Source organism: Carassius carassius, chromosome 23 (assembly GCF_963082965.1).
Source record: "Carassius carassius chromosome 23, fCarCar2.1, whole genome shotgun sequence".
In the NCBI taxonomy this organism is placed as follows: Eukaryota; Metazoa; Chordata; class Actinopteri; order Cypriniformes; family Cyprinidae; genus Carassius; species Carassius carassius.
In genome coordinates, this window is record NC_081777.1 from 31790549 (window position 1) to 31809376 (window position 18828).

Sequence of the window (18828 nt, forward strand, 5' to 3'; positions counted from 1 at the left end):
TTAATAAAGGTTGAGTTCAATCTTTTCTATTTTTTATTAATTTAAACCATAACGAGAAAGCAAACTGAAAAATATATATAATAATCAATACAATAAAACCACAGTAGTCTGGCCAAGTGCTTGTCTCCTTTATTAATTCAGTCTTGAATACAACACTTTTGAATGATACTATAGTTTACTCTTACAGTTATAAGTACATCTTGCACCCTAGCAACACGAAGCAGGTAGATCTCACACACACACACACACACACACACACACACAGAGAAGCAAGAGCATCATGAGGGGAGAGATGGATGCTGGGAATGTGACCGATGCTGCTTAATCGATATTCATCTCTCAGAAACTCCTCAGTCCACTAAAACAGAAGGAAATGATTCGGACGTGGACATCCCAATGTTAACATTTCAAATATATAGCACATTGGTCGCCTCGTCCCCAAATCAAACGGTCTTATGGACAAAGTGCAACACAGAATGTAACATCACTAGAAGTGTGAACACAAAGCACACTAGAAATAAAACTAACGAGAGGGACCGTACGCCTCGTTTCAGGATGCTGCGGTTTGTTCAAGGGCAAAGGTGTTCGCTCCGTCTGTGCTTCATGAGCAGACAGACAGACAGCTCTGGATACATGAGGGAGAGATTATGCTCGAGACTGAAAAGGATGTGAAAGCAGTGAGAACGAACGTCTAAGTGATGGTGGTCCACAGGCGTGTGATGATGATGACATCAGGTCAGCGGTGTGATGTATGAACCGCTGCGGTCGAGTGTAGTTTACTGCACTGGGACCACACGCATGGTGTTGGTGTAACCGGATCCTGGACGCCAGCCGGTCAGGACGATCACCACATCACCGGGCTTGAAGAACCCACGAGCTTTACCTGAGAGAGAGCAGAGAGATGGATGTGAACCACTGAGATCACACAATGCATGCAATGATGAATCTTTATCATGGTTTATAGTTAAATGGAAATAAAAGTGGTTAACATTCAACTCTGTTGCGGTGTTATAAGCCATGGACTTCGGAGGCTTTCGCTTTCAAATTTGCAACCGTGTCACGTTTTACAAGAAAAGATAATAGTCTGTTTTGCTTACATCTATACACCTTTCACTTTTTAAGGCTATAATAAAGGATGGATAAAAATGACAATGAAGAAAAGTTTTCAGCCTGGTACAAAAATTATTTTGTTTATATAACTAATATTGCCCTTCATGACAACTGTAATGGGGGGTGGGGGGAGTGAATTTTTTTCTAACTCAGTTTAAATTCTATTTAGCCTCAAAGTTCTGCATAATTAAGGGCGTGGTCACTTGAGTGACAGGTGGATAGCCTCTGTCAAGCTAGGTGGGCGTGGCTTCCTGCTCCCACCTCTTTGCCCATTTTCGATTATCCGGGAGTGACGCAAGATGGCGAAGAACGGCTCCTCGGAAACCTATGGGTGCCGTCACAGACACTACGTCCATGTTTTATCTTTGACACACCACATGCGGTGTTATATATAGATTTATAAATTACAGAACATTTAGCAAACACAGGAATCAAAAAATAAATGGAGAACCTCCATAGCATAAAATGAAAACAAAGAAAAAAGTGAAACACACTTGCTTCCACTCATTTTATTATTTTTGATCATTTTTTAATGACTTTGTTGTTCTGAAGTAAACTGAGCTGCATATTATGTATGAAAATTTAGATATTATATAATGTTTGTTATTTATTCATATAATAGTTATTATTATTGGAATGTCATGCTATTCTGATAATAAATGCATTTCAGAAATGTTTTAGTTTAATATCTGGTGTGTGATTCTTATTTACAGCTCATCTTACACGGTTTTCTCAATCTTTTGAATGTCTTGACATCTCAGTTTTTCTATTTCTTTTTTGCATATATTTTATCAGCTTGAAATTTTGGTAACGTTACAATAATCATTATCAATAAGTAACGTTGAGTAAAGTATTTATTTTATTTGTTATCTTTGTAAACTTTCATGGATAAAAACCATTTTTCATGCATCATGTTCCTTTTATTAAATACTAACTGTTGACATTAATGTGTTAGTAAACGTAGAAATTAACATTAAGATTAACAATTAGTTCCATATCATGATTCCATTTAGTCAGATGAGCTGGGTTTCAAGCTTGAGGCTCGGTGTGATGTCCCGTTATCCCAGTCTTTAGTTTCTTGTCTAATCATCTCGGTGTCTTACCAGCATCCATGGCAAAATTGACCCTCAGGTCCACATCCTCGGCCCACACGTCGTTGGAGGGTTTGTTGTAGAGCATGGGGAAGATGCCGCGGTACAAATGAGCCTGTCGGGCCGTCTGCTCGTCACGGGTCACAGCGATGATTGGGGCACGCGGGCGGTAACGGGAGATCAGATGAGCAGACCTGGACAATCACACAGCAGCGTGAGAAGGAAAATGTTCCGGAGACTATCATGTGATTAAGTGAAATTACTGACAGGATGCTAAAACTAAACCCTACTCCATTCTGTTCACTGTTCAAACACTCACTCATAGCTAGTGCCGTCAAATGATTCTTCGAGATTAACCATTAAAAATCGCATTCAAAATAAGTTTTTGTTTGCATAAAACATGTCTGTATATTATGTATACACACACACACACAGTCTTTGTATCATTTCTTTATTATACAATTAACAAAAGCAAAAAAGGCCTCTAACACTAGCTTGCTCGATACTTTTTCCAGTCTGATTTCTTTTTATAATACAATAAAAAACCTTGCAATGTGTACTGCGTTAACGGTTTTGTTATAGCACTTGTCTATCATTACTCTTTCGTTAGATTTAAATGCTTCTATAGTCCTCATTTTTAAGTCGCTTTGTATAAAAGTGTCTGCTAAATGACTAAATGTAATGTATAGATGAACACACACATGGATACATTTACGATGTGTTTACATATTAAATATTTATACATAACACATGAAATGTGAACATTTTCAAAATATATACTGTATGTCTGTGAGAATGTATATATATACGCATGATAAATATACACAGTACTCTTACATATATTATGTAAATAAAACCTTATTTTGGATGCGATTAATCGTTTGGCAGCACTACTCATAGCCATTCAATAAATGCAGTCTAGTTGAGCAATGGCCTTTCTTACCCGTCCCATGCTGAACTCTGACCTCAGGCCCCTCCCCTCTTACCTGCACCATGCCTCAGGCCCCTCCCCTCTTACCTGCCAGTCTTGGTGAGCACAATAATGGCTCCCGCGCAGCATTTGAAGGAGGACTCGACGGCGCCCAAAGCTACAGCATCTGAAGGGTCTCGGGTCAGAAGGGTGGAGCGCCGCAGACCCTCAAACAGCTGCCTGTGGAACGTGGCTGCCTCTGCCTCGCGGGCGATCTGATAGCGCCACCCGGAGGAGGGAGGGGGAAGCGTTACACAATCATACGATCAACCACTCAAGACAGAGAAACAGAGAGAGACACGTGCACCACAATGCTTACGCTGCGCCGTTACAAAACCTTCAAACGGTCACTTATTTAGGAGTTGAATAAATCAATTATTATAACATGCTGGGCAATGATTAATCACATTAAAAACAAGTTTGTTTATATAGGTGTGTACTGTGTATATGTAAAGACACAAACATAGTATATTTTTTTTAATATGTTATACAGTGAAACCAGAATATATTCAGACACTCTCAACATCTCAGATATCACGGTTTTCAGCTATAGTTTAGAAAATGGTAATAAAATACGACAAGAGCTCAGAGTTAAACTGTGTCAGAACAAATTTATCATTATCTTTGTCAATAGAAAGGCATGTACTGAATTCAGTTGGATAGCTGCGAGCTGTTAAATTTAACTTCACAATTAGATAATACCAATTTAGCTAAACCAATGCTTCATTTAGTTTAGTCTGTGGTTTAAAAATGATGTCCTAAGCAATTAAAGAGAAAACACTTAAGCAAAACATGGTCAGGTCAAAGTGTCTGAATAATCTTTGGTTTCAAATGTATCAATTTTACTGGAAGTCCACTGTGCCATTTTATATATATTTGTGTAATTTTGCCATCACTTACATAAATTAACTATAGTGTCCTGTACCTACTAGGAAATAATAAATTCTGATAACAATTGAATAATAATAATAATAATAAGAGATCATTTTTGGCTTGACTAAATTAATATTTAATGGGCTACATAAACATTTTTTCTTAAATTTAAACATGCATGTGTGTATTTATAAATATAGACAGTACACACACATATATACCATGTACACAAAAACGCTTATTTTGAATGCTTTTAATCTTTGCCCAGCACTATTATCATATGATGTACAGCTTTATTTTTTTATGCAAAATATAAACTTAATACTTGTGACTTAGGAATGCACTATGACTTGAAAATATAAAGGGAATTTTTAGGATAACAGATGGACATCCATTAATATTCAGCATGTGCCATGTGTCTCTCTCTCTCTCTCTCCCAGTCCTCTCCTGTCCCTGCTCTTTCTACTCCCTGACTGTAACTGATCTGGTTTTCCACATCACATCTCCTGCCTACCTGCCGGACCCAGTGAGGACTATAAACGCAGAGGCCAGGATTTTAAAGGAGGCCTCCACAGCCCCAATGGCGATGGCCTCGGCGGGGTCGGTGGAGGGGGGCAGACAGCGGCGCAGGTCCTCAAACACCAGCCGGTGGAACATAGCCGCCTCTGCCTCGCGAGCGATCTGAAGCAGCCGTATCATCACGTGACACACAGCAGAGAGAGACGGAGGAAAGACACACACATCCATGAGACGAGAAGAGGTCGAGTGTGAATCAAGAGTGAAAGAGAAGTGGACACAGAAACAAACAAAGAGGAAACAAGAGGAGGAAATTAGTGCAGGTGTTAGTTCAGAGGGAAAAAAAAACAAGATGAACATTAAAACGCATTCAGACACACAGTAAATAATTAAATGCAAATTAATATTAATTAGAGATAACCCTCCACCATTAAAATCATGGGTGTTTTCAATGTGGACGTGAATAAATCTGTGACCATAAAAGGGTGCATGATTTGTGATGATACAAGGATTAAAGAAACTAGGGATGCACAATATTAGATTTTGACGAAATTGACCGATAACCGATATACATTTCCCTTTGTTTTGAAACCAGGTAAGTGGAAATTATCAGCAAATTGTTTTTTTTTTTTTTTTTAAAGCAAAAACCTGTTAGAACTAAAACATTAAAGTTATATTTTTAATGAGAGTACGCTCTAAATAAGTTTTCATAGTCGATTTGAAAAAACATTATATATTAGGGATGTAACGAGGATTAACCACGGGCCGGTTGAAAATCTGTTTAAATGTGAGGATTCAAATCAGGATTCATTGATAGGCAGGAGTTTATATGAACGCATGTCTGAGGGGAACTTACTGTCTATAGAAGAGTTGAGATGCTATTTTCTCTTTTCATCTAGAAGCACTTCATATGTGCAGCGATGTTACTTTTTTTATTTTTTTTTAAAGTGCAGCATGGTTTTTCTTTACAGCAGAAACCAAGAAAGGCTTTATCTGAATCTAGTTCAGATCTTCCGCAGTTTTATGCAGATATTTTTACGGGTGGTTTCACAAAACTGAAGTAAAACCATTCAGTTTTTGCTTCAAAATTTTTAAATTTAGATTAAAAAGTGCTCATGTTGCATATATGCAGCATCTTAGTTTGGATCATGATTAGGTTTCCTCTAATTTTAAAAAGGAAGGAGAGCAGACAAAGCCTCGTTTTATTTATATGAAGAGATTTATTTTAGGTTTTATTTGATTTGGGGTTTTATTTCCATTTACATTCTATTTAAATTTTGTCATTGAGCAGACACTTATCCAAAGTGACTTACACATGAGGACAGAAGAAACAATCAAAACCAACAAAAGAGCAATAATATGCAAGTGCTATATTATTATATTAGATTTATATTTCACAAAGAAAGTGCATTTAATCTCATATTGTTTCAATAAAATAAGGGAATCGGATCATGAGTCAATTTAATGATTACATTCCTAGTACATTTAAAATGAATAAATCTGTATAAATTCTTTAAATTACAAGGGTTTGGGATTTTTTTTAATTCATGTAAACTATTGATACTGCATTATTTGTTCAGAAATGCAAGCATCTTAATGATATTTGTGCATTTTGCGTTGAGCGATCAGATCAGTCTTCTTGGCAAGGCATATCGGCATAATCGTTTTAAACCGAAAACCTTCCGATAATATCGTGCATCCCTAAAAGAAACTCATATCATGCAAAATCAAGTTAAAAGTTTCCAAAAACAAACCCGGAAGGAGTGAGTGAAGAAGAAAGGTTGAGCACATCAAGACAGGAAATAAGAGATCAAGCATGCTGGTTTCTGAAAGAGTTGAGCTCACTCAGAACGAACAAACTGTTAAATACGTTTATTAAAGCCAAGGGATTTATTCTGCTGGTGAATATTTACAGGTTCAGGAGCGTCTGGGCAAAGATGTGACCGCTAACTCAAACATGCCAACCTTGAGCACAATGCAGAGCACATGGATAGATTTAACAGGCTGAAGAACAGGCAGACAGAAAAAAATAAATAAAAAAAGTCTTCAATTTAAGATGAATACAATGTTAGCTTCAGCGAAGGCTGTTGTCTGTAACTGACCCTGACAACTCAGACAAACAAGACCAGCTAGTGAAGGAGAAACACATGCGTATGAGAGGATTAAAGTCATGAAGGAGGAGCTGGCATTCAAGAACTATTACGGGTTAAACACACACAATGGGGTCCAAAAGTCTAAGACTACACTGAAAATGTGGGAGATTTTAAACTTTGGGGGGTTACAAATGATACAAATTTAAAATAACATGAATTTATCTAGGTGACTAATTAAGTGCAAATAAATGAGTGACATCGCTTTATACATTTAGACATTATCCTCTGGAGTATACAAAACACTTTAAAATTAATGCTATTTGAACATTTTACTTTGCAATACGAGGATTATAGAATTTGGAAAGAATTAGAAAAAAAAAAAAGTGCAAAAAGGTCTAGACTTTTGGACCCCATTGTGTAAACAAATCATTTGTTTTACTGAAAAGTTAGTGGTTCAACAGACAAGCATCACATTGCTGCCTTTAAATGTCCCACAGACCTCCACTGTAAGTACACACAATGTTTTTGTTTTTACAATGATGCTGTATTTAACCCGTAAAATTTCTTTGGAAATTCCTTCTAGTATTTTTAAGATGAGTAAGTTGTGAGTGAAGACATGAGGAATGTTTGAGTCCGGTACTAGAAGGTTTAGTGGTCTAACAGTGTTAGTGTGTGTCAGTAGGGGGCGCTCTCACCATGTGCTGGGTGCGTACAGCCTCCAGAGGATAGTCTCCCTTCGCAGTTTCTCCACTCAGCATGATGCAGTCGGCTCCGTCCAGAACGGCGTTGGCCACATCGCTGCCCTCGGCACGGGTCGGGCGAGGCTTCTTGATCATGCTCTCCAACATCTGCAAACACGCAGAGAATGCATGCTAATGTGTGACCTTGAAGCACAGAAGCAGTCATCAGTAGCACAGGTGTATTTGTAGCAATAGCCAACAATACATTGGGTCAAAAGAATCCATTTTTCTTTTATGCCAAAAATCATTAGGATATTAAGTAAAGATCATTTTCCATTAACATATTTAGTAAGTTTCCTATTGTAAATACATCAAAACTTAATTATTAGTAATATGCATTGCCAAGAACTTCATTTGGACAACTTTAAAGAGGATTTTCTCAATGTTTCACCCTCAGATTCCAGATTGCATGTCAGTCAAATACTGTCCTATCGTAACAAACCATACATCAATGGAAAGATTATTTATTCAGCTTTCAGATGATGTATACATCTCAATTCCCATTTAAACCTTATGACTGGTTTTGTGATTCAGTGTCAAATACGGTATTGTAGGTTAGCTGACCTGTGTGGCACAGATGATTGGCTTTCCTGCTTTGTTGCAGCGACCAATCATCATCTTCTGGGCCAGAAACACCTTTTCTGTGGGGATTTCAATACCCAGGTCTCCTCGAGCGACCATGATGCCATCGCTGGCCTCCATGATCTCATCAAACCTGGTGAACAAAGCGAGATGGATTGAAATCTTAATCATTTTTATCATCATGTTGAGTTTAGAGGACGTGTGGTGTCATCACTCACCTGCGCACACCCTCGTGGTTCTCCAGCTTGCTGATGATCTTGATGTTCTTGCCCTTCTCTCCCAGCACCTTACGCACCTCGTGCACATCAGACGCCTTGCGGATGAAGGAGGCAAAGACCATGTCGACTCCCATCTCCACGCCAAACTGCAGGTCCTGGATGTCCTTCTCTGACACGGCGGGCAGGTCCACTGCAGCACCCGGCAGATTGACACCCTTCTTACTTCCCAGAGTTCCCCCGTTCTCAATTTCACACACCAGATAGTCAGATCCTGAGAAAGAGTCGGATATTATTCATCAAGTGGAAAAAGATGACGATTTGAACCATTACACAGTGTCCACACAAGAAGCAAACAGTGTTGTCATGTTCATTAAACCACAGACTAATGGCTTACAAATTCAAGTCAAGACTAGGGAGACTTACTCATTCGTACTGAACCAGAAGGAATATAATAAAGTAAGTATTTGACTGACTTATCACAGGGTTTCTGCAGGTTTTGTCAAAGTTAATTTAAGTCCAAATAGAGAACATAAGGAATTATTGGAAGTAAACTTATCAACAAAAAAAGATAATTTAAATGACATTTGATTAAAACAATATGGTCAGAAAAAAAAAACATTTATTCTAGCTTTATACATAAACTTAAATGTTACATTTTAATGATTTATTTTCATTGTAAAGTAATAGTATCTTGGATAAAGGATGTGAAAATATTTACACAAAAACGAGACAAAAATAAACAAGGAAGATTTTAATTTTATTGAAATGCATGCAACATTTAATGCCACAAATGTCCTTAACCTTCTTAATCTGTGGAAGGGGCGATTTAAGACATTTTTAATACCTGCAGAAACCCGGTCATAAATTTTCATTACCATGGCAAATCCATCACTCACCGATCTCCAGGACCTGGAGAGATATGAGTCCATCATCAATGTAGACCTTGCTGCCCACTTCAACCACCTTGGTGATGTTCTTGTAGTCCAGCCAGAGTGTTTCCTCATCACAGCTCTCCATGAAAGCATCGTCCATGGTCACTTTGATCTTATTTCCCTTCTTCAGCTCCACCTCCGCCGTGCCGCTCTGAAACAGACAGTCACTATTAATAATCCATGCATTAACAACATAATTCAGCAGTGTATACTGTGATCTTCCACCAGCGGATCAGTCTCTGTAATGAGTAAACTCACTCCTTTAATGAGTCCGGTTCGGATTTCTGGTCCCTTGGTGTCCAGAGCGATGCCCACTGGTCTGTACTGGATGCTGCCCGGCTCAAAGGTGGCACAAGCTTCACGTACATTTTTAATAGTGTCACCGTGATACTGACAGACAGAAGAGATAAGGGATTAATAAAGATGTCTCTCCAAACACATCATAATTGGAACGGTGTGTGTTTAACTGCTTATTGTAGTTTGATTTTGACCTAACAGCACAGGTGACATCATTCTTATTCTCTCTTTGAACACGCTCAATCACACGCAGCCAATAAATGGTCAAGGTTTGTGTCTAGACTAGTGAAACTGGGTTACCCTCCCACACACACGACAGACACTCGTGCACAAATGAGTAGACACTTAGGTGCGTGCATTGTGTGATATGACAAGACACAAAGTTCATCTGTTAGAGTTTGATCTACTAAACATGCAGAAGACGTCTACTGTAATAAACCATGTTAGAGGAGTACCTTTGATTCGTGACGGTTATAATACTAAACACTAGTCTAGACGATTTCATTTCAGTAGCTCTACATTCAAGGTCACTCTGTTGGGCAAATCCACAAGCCCGTGTTTAAGAGTGTGAAATGTTTGTTAAATAGAGTGTGTTTAACCCAAAGCCCTTGATAAGAGGAGTCACATAAGGGTCAGCTTTCAGGTACGAATGAATGTTGACTTCCTGGTATTAACTAAACATGCTTGCAAACATTTTTCATTTAACATTTTATCTGCAGTTTTTGGAATTAATTGGATGATTTTGTTCTAAATGAACCTTTCTGCTTCTAACATGTCAGGCTGCGAACAGGCCAGAACTGGATCGGTTTGCTTAAGCCGGAGTAAATACAAAGAATGAATTGTATTCCTGACGCACAAATCTGAACGTTCGCTGTGAACAGCAGCACCAGTTCTGTTGACCAGCAACTTCTATATCAACTATTAGTGCGCAAAAAACACCAACCCTTCATGCTGTTGAGACATGATAAGCTCTGCGCTGGGAAGGAACAGATAAACTATTTATAATAGCCTCACTGTAGATTAGGTTACGCGCTCTCTCTCTCTCTCTCTCTCTCTCTCGGTGGCCTTTGACCCTGAATGCTTTAACTGTTTTTTCAGCCTGTGAGCCTAAGAGATGTTCAGAGCATCACTTCTGGTAGAGAATAACATGCATCCATCAATTGCATAACTAATGCTGTATAGATATGAGGATTAAAGAGAGAGAGACAGAGACAAAAGAGTGTAAATCATAAAGTATGCACCTCGTGTGAGCCGTGAGAGAAGTTGAGGCGAGCGATGTTCATGCCAGACTTGATCATCTCCTTCAGCATCTCCACAGAGCGAGAGGCTGGTCCTGTGATCACATGACACACAAAACACAATCACTTACTGCTACTTCTGAATTAAGACTATTTTATCTTGTGTTTTCTCAACATCCTGCGTCTGTGGCTACATAAAAACAATCCAATCCATGTCTGAGCATCCACTGACCGATGGTGCAGATGATGCCAGTGTTGCGGGCGATGGTGGGCTCCGAGTCGATGTCCAGCAGACACATGTGCTCCAGGAAGGTGTCGGCCATGGCAGCGTTGAGCTGCTGTGTCTGGATGAAGGCAGAGCCCATATCCTGAACTTTAGTGTGGGGCATCGTGGAAGAGACGGGTAATATCCTACAAAGAGAGAGAGAAATTACATGTCAGTTGTCTAATCCGATGTCTAGATGTTTGGGTTTCCCATAATGGACAGAGACAACAAAAACCTGAAAACCAGAGTACATATTTAAAGTAAACACAGCAGACTGTAGTGATTAACCCTGATTTAAACTCAACAGAATAAACAGTGACAGGATCTCTGTAGGGAGCCTGAAATCATAAAAGTCAAACGCATTTTGCTGAGAATTTAGAGTCAGATAGATTAAGCGAACGAGTGATCCTCACGCCAGATTCTCTGAATGTGTCTGTGTGGTGAAAAGGAATGTTTCCTTTCCATGGTATGCAACACACTCAGCACTCAGAAATGTAAAACATTAACAAGCGAATATAAATCCTTCTCTTAGGTCTTTCTCAATAATCACCACAAGCCCATGATCAAAGCAGACAGGAAGGACAGAGCATGACTTTCACTTTAGCAACCGATGAGTGCTGCATTTGAGTGGTTTTGGCTTTGGTTTACGGCTGGTAACCAGAGGATTTCAGGTTTGTTGAAGTGAAAGTTGTTTCCTGAACTCACACGTGCGCTGCATCAGTCTGAAATCAAATTACATTTCATGCAGACTCCAAAATAATCCAACCCAACTGTGTTAGCTGTAGTATTTGAAGAAAAAAGTGAAAAGCGACACAAATATTGAGCCAATCAAGCCCTCTTTCTTTGAACCTACAGTCAGACTGAACTGTAAATTATAGCTTCGAAATCAAATCAGATGCATTCAACAATCTGTGAAAACAGTCAGCTATCGGCTGCATTCTCTTACTGGAAAAATCAAACCAGTCACATGACCACAGTATGGCAAGGATTTCACTGTGGTCACTAACCTAATAAAACCGTCGTATCTGATGACTAAGAAAGGCAGGGTGGAAAATACAGGCCCTCGTGCAGTGAGCCACACACACACACAGTTAAAGGAGGGGCAAATGTTACAGGAAACGATGCAAGCTGTGGTTTGAGTAACTGATGAGATGGTAATGCTACTTCACTTACATCAAAGCAGCATGGAAAACACACCTGTTGTGAGTCCTGGTAGATTGCTTTATGCTCTGAGCCTCAGAACAGCATCTGATGCTTACAAGGTCAATGAAGGTCAATGTTAGCCAGGAAAATGTCACAAGAAGGTCTTATTATAGGTCTGTTTTATAACCACATACCATGCTTGATCTCTGAAAATCACAGCTATGAAAACAAAGCATTGATCTCAAAGCCCATACAATGCACCCATACTGCTTAACAGGAGTGCATTGTGTGTGTGTGTACATTTATGACACTAATACGAAATACGACGTCTCACTCTCTGGCGTCTTACTTTTTTTTTTTACAACATGTACTTGAGCTCACATGTGAACGAATGGAAAACGGAAGCCACCCGAACAATAAATCCTCAGCTGTGTCGGGTCATATCTGTGGTCGTGTTCCTTTGACCGCTGAACTGAAGCTTTCTTTAGTGCATCTTTATCTAAACACACACAGTCAATCACAATGATCTGAAATCTATTCGACAATGCACGCAGACCTACAACAACTGGTTTAGTAAGTAGAGGTGTCCTTTGGGCCTAAACCCACCTGTAGGCCCTTCGGCTGTGTGAAATAAGGCACCGTGTGTCAGTCAGAGCCCTGCAGAGGAGCGCCAGCGTGTGTGACCTTCTCTCCCCAAACACAGCGCTGTAGACACCGACGCCGGCCAGAACGAAGCACCATGCATCGAGCTGCTGAGGAGTTTGAGCACTAAATCCTCTTCCCTTCAGAGAGGATAAAACACGCCAGTCACACGCACACTTACTGTCCTGCACGAGCAGGACTCTAATGAGACTCCAGACCAACATTAGCCCTTAAACACCACTGGTTTAGTTGTGGACCAGCCACTGAAGGCAGTAAACGGCACTGTTTACTGTAGATCACATTACAATGCAGGGTTAAAATAGGAACGGGATGCCATAAGGAGCACTGGACTAGCTCGGATTGTAGCAGTATGAAATGCATCAGGCTCGCAGTGGACTGCAGCAGAGAGAAACTGAGGTGAGTCTGTTCTTTAACTCAATGATTCAGAATGAGGACTAATAAACCGTGCACTGGGACGTCCCTGGTGAGGTCTGTCTCACTGCAGAGCTGTGGGTTTCACTGGTCTCTTCTAATAGTTTAGTGGAAGCTTTTGACATTGTGGCGCAATTCAACATGATGTTACAGAAAATATTCCCATATTGCATCGACACACTCACTACAGAACTGAATAATGCAGAACTGAAAGAGTGTGACAACTTGATTAAAGATTTTAAGATGTCTACAAAGTGGAAACAGTGTTTATAATAAACCTAATGTGTTGTCTATTAATGCAAACATGAATTCAAGCCATGCAGTTACAGCAGTGCTGAGCCCAAATCAGAATTTATACGCGTGCTCAATCTCAATTTAATTTCCAGGATGTTTGAAATTGGCATTGAATAGATGTTTGAATAGCATTTAATGAACTTTAACCCCAGATCATAAAATTAATTAATTTGTAATGAAATATATAAACGCCCATTTTTGTATGTGGCATTTTAAACATGATTGCTCTATAATTTCTGGAAAAATAACCAATGTTGTCTCTTGTATGATATAATTTATAGAAAAAAAATTAATTCATTATGATGCTGGCTTGGCAAACTGCTTTTAGTTGCATTTTAACTCCATTTCCATAAATTCACACTCTGTCCCAATTGAAAGGTGGCAAATTTACTTTTTTGTGCTTTCTGAACTGGCAATAAGGCATCTATATATGGTCTATTTAATGCTGCTCAGAGTTGACAAATGCATTTCTACAGAAATTTACAAGGATTGGAACTAACTTTTTCTGCAGGTACAGAAAAAGTAAATCGCAACTTTCTCTTAATTAAGCCTTTCTTACGATTCAGAGTTTATATCTCTCAATATAAAGTAGTTTTTTTTCTGCAAATCTCAGAATTTCAAGGTATAGTCACAATTGTGAAATTTGAAATAACCTTTTTTGTTTTGTGGCAGAAACTGAACTGAAGCTGCATTATGTCTGGACTTCGACCAGCCACAGAACAAACTTAACTCAGCGGTGTAAAAATGCTTTTTTTAAAAAGGTCTCCATTTATTTCTGAATGATGTCTCCATTTATTTCTGAATGACGCATAGGCTTGAGACAAACCGCAATGCAGCAGACATCGACCTAGAACAGACTGGGAACCAGAATTAAAATCTGACAACGCAGGAAGTGTCAAGGTATGTGATTGCAAGACAAACACACAAAGCAGTCCAATTCCTCCCTCGCAGAAACATGATGCATCATCATAATTAGCACCTATCAGTAAAGTGAGCGCCCACACGAGGACAGCGAGTGCGCTTCAGATGCCCACAGGGAACAATTCTGAGCCATTCATTCATTCCTGAATCTAATAAAGAGTAATATCTTAATGCAATGCACTCCTTGATAATGAAAATAGACCGGCGTGCTTCAACGCTCACAAATTGAGCATTTAGAGCCTCTCTGAAGATCAAACATTACCATCCTCATAATCAAGGTCTGGATTCACACAGGTGTTTGTCTGGGGAGACTGTGGTGGATGCACTGCGGGTCACGTCCCGCCTCTGCGTCACATTCTCCGCCATCGCGGACGCCTGCGCGAGGGCGCGCACGCAAGCCTCTAATTCGAATTAACTTAAAATGAATGACGGTTAGTGATAAACGGTCAACATTGAAATAACAGACAACGTAGAATGTTAAAAAGACGGTTAATCAGCATAAAACATCGGAAAACGCAGCTAAAAACAAAAAAATAAAAGACGAGAAGTTTGTTGGAAGCGAAGTGAAAACGAACGTTTGTGAAATTAAAAACAAAAATAGCACAAAAACCAGTAAAAGAAAAATCTCCGCGGGATGAGGAAACACTAGAAATAACCAAACCTACGCAGTTTTATGAGAGCAGCTGCCTTGACTGACGAAAAACTTAGCGGAAACTACACAATAGCGCTGCTAATGGAAAAAAAATAACTATATGTCTATTGTGACGATGATTTTTGTAAGATACTCACCTGCGTTTGCTGATTGATAGTCGGCCGAGACTGATGCGCTGCGCTTCGGATCACGAGCTCAAGGTGATCTGCCAAACCTACCGGGGACTACTTCAGTAAAAGCCACACGCGGATTGATACTAATGACGTCAAACTATGACAAAAATGTCACTATAACTGTTTTTTTCAGCAATATTTGATCAAATATTTTCTGAGATAGATCTCTAATCGTTTCTTGGTGTTTCGTCAATTGAAGAAAAGTACACAAAGCACTAAAGTCTTGATGAATAAAGCCAAGCTTCCTGATGGAGGGGATTATGAAACGCCAAATGAGGGAAGTGGAATGATCCAATCAGAAAGCGAGATACGGCGCGGTGCCTGAGCACGAGGAGAACACGTGACAGCAGGATGCTGCGTTGCTGTTATTAAACTATAAACGAATGACAAAGTGCTTGTTGATAATATTAAATACATGTTTAAATAACGCAGTGGACGAATTGCCCATATAAATCTATTCGTCTGTGTGTGTATATATAGCGTACACACAGCGAAATTGATGTACTTCCGCGTTAATCCAGACGCACGCAGCATCAGGGTTCATCCTTTTAACTTTCAAAGAGATTTTACCTTTATATATGTCGCTTATTTAGAGCACACTAGTAATGTAAGGACACTACACAAAGTATCATCTCGAAATTAACATGCTTTTATCACAAATGCCTCTTACTCAACCAGCACTATGCGGTGTTGTGCATGCACCATGTTTTTGAACACGTGCCATAACCTTGTTGCTTGGACAAGTTCTGTGCCGATGCTATGCTGTTGGACTCGTGCCAGTGTTTTTTTTTTTTTGGACATGCACCATTGTGTTTTGTACTTGCACCATGGTAGCACTATGATTTTGACTGATGCATTATGGAAAAAAACCATGACTCATAAATAAGTTAGTTATTTAAAGCTGCCTGATAATATGAATCGGTTATTATCACTTGATCCCTTCATTGTACCATGTTACTGACACTGTGTAATGACATGCAATTGTGTAACATACGACAGGAATGTAAATATGAAGTGATGAATTACACAAATAATTGTATATTTCTATCACTTGGAGACATTCATAGAGCAGCTGTTGCATTCGTTAGTTAATAGCACCCTCTAGTGTGCATATGCTGTCACCAATAGCAGTGAAAACATTGTTCTGTCTCTATTTTAGCTCAGATAATGCACAGTCTGGGCAGGTAAAAAGCCAATGCAAGATTATGGCAGCCAGTCATGTGAAAGATCAGCACCAAGGTTAGTTTAATAACTAAAAATTCAAAAGCACCCTTTTCATGTCACAGATTTCAAATCTGCACTATTTATTTATAGAGGACTGTTACACATAGACATATCTCAATGTTTGAAATCATATGCATCAGCCTTTCTTCTTCATCTGGAGGTAACCTCTGCATTTAATTGCAAGCTTATTAAACTCTGCAACGAATTAATTGTAATTGTGGGTTCATGGTGCATCTGCTATATTGTACATGCATAACACATATTTTGAAGTTTGCACACTAAATTATTTTTGTGGTGATTGACAGCGCGCAAAAATGCCTAGATTTGTGCTGAGCTTAAAGTTAAAGACATATCAATATGATATTTGTTGAAATTATTATTATTTTTTTTCTGAGATGTAAATTGCGTGCTTGTACAGTATATTAAGCATGCAAAATAACGAGGTCACGCGATGACAACAATATAGCATGTCCAGTCACAGTGTTTCTCCATCTGGTGCTCACAGATGGATGTGTTTCATCTCAAAGACGTTTCATCTGTGTGTGATTTGAGTCAGTTTTCAGGCCTCTGGAGACAAAATGCACCACTTCTGAAAACAATCCCAGTGCAAAACTGCACTTTAAGTTTTATAGGAATCGTTGGCCATATTTGATGACTAGCAGGATGGATATGGATTGAACCTGACCGTATTAAATGCATCATTTTAATATACGCAGCATTTCATGTTCTGGACTATTATTGGTTATTGTTTGAAGATGAGTCTGTTTTGAGTCTAGTTTGATGCTGACCGTCTGCACGTCTGTCCAGGTGAAGGTGTGTGAACTCACCTGCTCTCCACGATGGCCCCCCCGCTGCTGCTGCTCCCACTGCCCATGCTGACCGCTGCTCACTCACTGACCGCTGCTCACCTGCTGCCTGTCCTTGTGCCTCTCGCCCAAATCCGGTGCGGCCTGCATCGACGGCCAGTGGTCAGATCCAATGGTAAATCCCTCTGATGCTCTCTGGATTGGCTGTCAGTTGCAACCTTGTTCAGGAGAGTTTCTTAAACTTTGTTCTGGTTTGCGATCAGAAATCAGCTGTTATTATGATCCACATCAACTCCATTGCTCTCATTAGAGCCTCATTAGAAGACTTTTTTAGAGCAACAAAACTAATACATTAATTGATAAAGTTGTCTTCTTTATGAGGAACAAAAAAGTACTCACATCCACGACATTTACCTACAGATACACATGCTGAATGTTTATTATGGTGTATTTTATTACGTTACAAGGTTTCTTTAGGAGTATTAGTTTTTGATTTATTTTCTGTTTTAAATATTTTCTATTTTCTTTTTAATTTCAGCAGTTCTCTTTTTTCATTTGAATTTTTTTGGTTGAATTTTTTTATATATTATTTATTATTTATTTTGAAAAATTATGTATATATATTTCAGTTGAATTACTATTATTTCTATTAATTATTACTATTAGTAATTTTAGTGCATAAAGAACTTTGCTTGGCAACTGTGTTTTATATTTTATTTAATTTCAGTGATTTCAAATGTTATTATATTATTTATTCTATACTAATATGGTATTTATTAATATTTTGAAATATTTTTAGTTTAATATTTAGTTTTTCAGTTTTCTTTAAATTTTTATAATTAAAAAAATTTACGTGGTTTGTTTTTTTTACTATTATTTGATATTATTATTTATTTTAGTTAGTTGCTAAAGCAACATTTCTCATTTTTGTTCTCACAAATGTAAGTGTCTTAAGTTTAGGTTTTTCATCTAATATTTTATTTTATTTATATTTTTTATCAATACAGAAAATTATTTGTAATAGTTTAAGTATTAATTAGCAGTAACAGCACTGTTCAGCAGATACTGGAAAGCGATTTGTTTAAAACTCACTGGTGAAGATGCTTTTCTCGTTGCTTCTAAAATAAGCATTTGCTAGATTAAGTGTTTCTGAATAATTAATGCAAGGGTCTTCTTTACAGGAAGGCAGGAAATGAGACAGTGCTGTGTCTCTCAGAGACGTGAGTCACGCAGCCGAGGACGAGCCGGATAATGCTTTATCTCTCGCTCTGGAGGTCACTGTGTACAGCGAGGCTCTTAACGAGGTAAGCAGGGTAAACTCTGATTAGTATGCTAACGGCTGAGACTAGAGCTGACGTGAAGCCCACAATCACATGCATGTATACAAACATCTTTGTGTTCTGCATCATACAATCATAAAAACACAAAAGGTAAAACTAGGCTTGGCTGATAACAACAGCACAATGGACCCTCACAACGCAGATCTTGCTTCATTCTCTTTCTTTTTCTCCCTCAGATTCAGGTTTCAAGTTCAAAGTCGTCATTTTGGATGATTTACTTAAAAAAGAAAAGGTGCCAGCAATGCAAAGAAATATCAAAAAGACATTAAGAATATA

At 38.7% G+C, this 18828-nt stretch overlaps 1 protein-coding gene across 4 annotated transcripts; it reads right to left on the bottom strand.

Moving 5' to 3' along the window:
• Positions 1-113: 113 nt before the first annotated feature.
• Positions 114-17295, bottom strand: LOC132101777 (pyruvate kinase PKM-like). Of its 4 annotated transcripts, none has more exons than XM_059506978.1 (11): positions 17234-17295; positions 10893-11071; positions 10664-10755; positions 9384-9515; positions 9090-9276; positions 8194-8464; positions 7958-8108; positions 7349-7501; positions 4559-4725; positions 2214-2395; positions 114-883 (listed from the first exon to the last, which is right to left on the bottom strand). In XM_059506978.1, the coding sequence occupies exons 1-11, from the start codon at positions 17278-17280 to the stop codon at positions 777-779; spliced, it is 1668 nt and encodes a 555-aa protein (XP_059362961.1). In that variant the 5' UTR covers positions 17281-17295; the 3' UTR covers positions 114-776. The 4 variants fall into 4 exon arrangements, with proteins under 4 accessions (XP_059362961.1, XP_059362962.1, XP_059362960.1 ...); XM_059506979.1 differs by lacking the exon at positions 17234-17295 and adding an exon at positions 15147-15347; XM_059506977.1 differs by lacking the exons at positions 4559-4725; positions 17234-17295 and adding exons at positions 3220-3386; positions 12675-12949.
• Positions 17296-18828: the final 1533 nt, after the last annotated feature.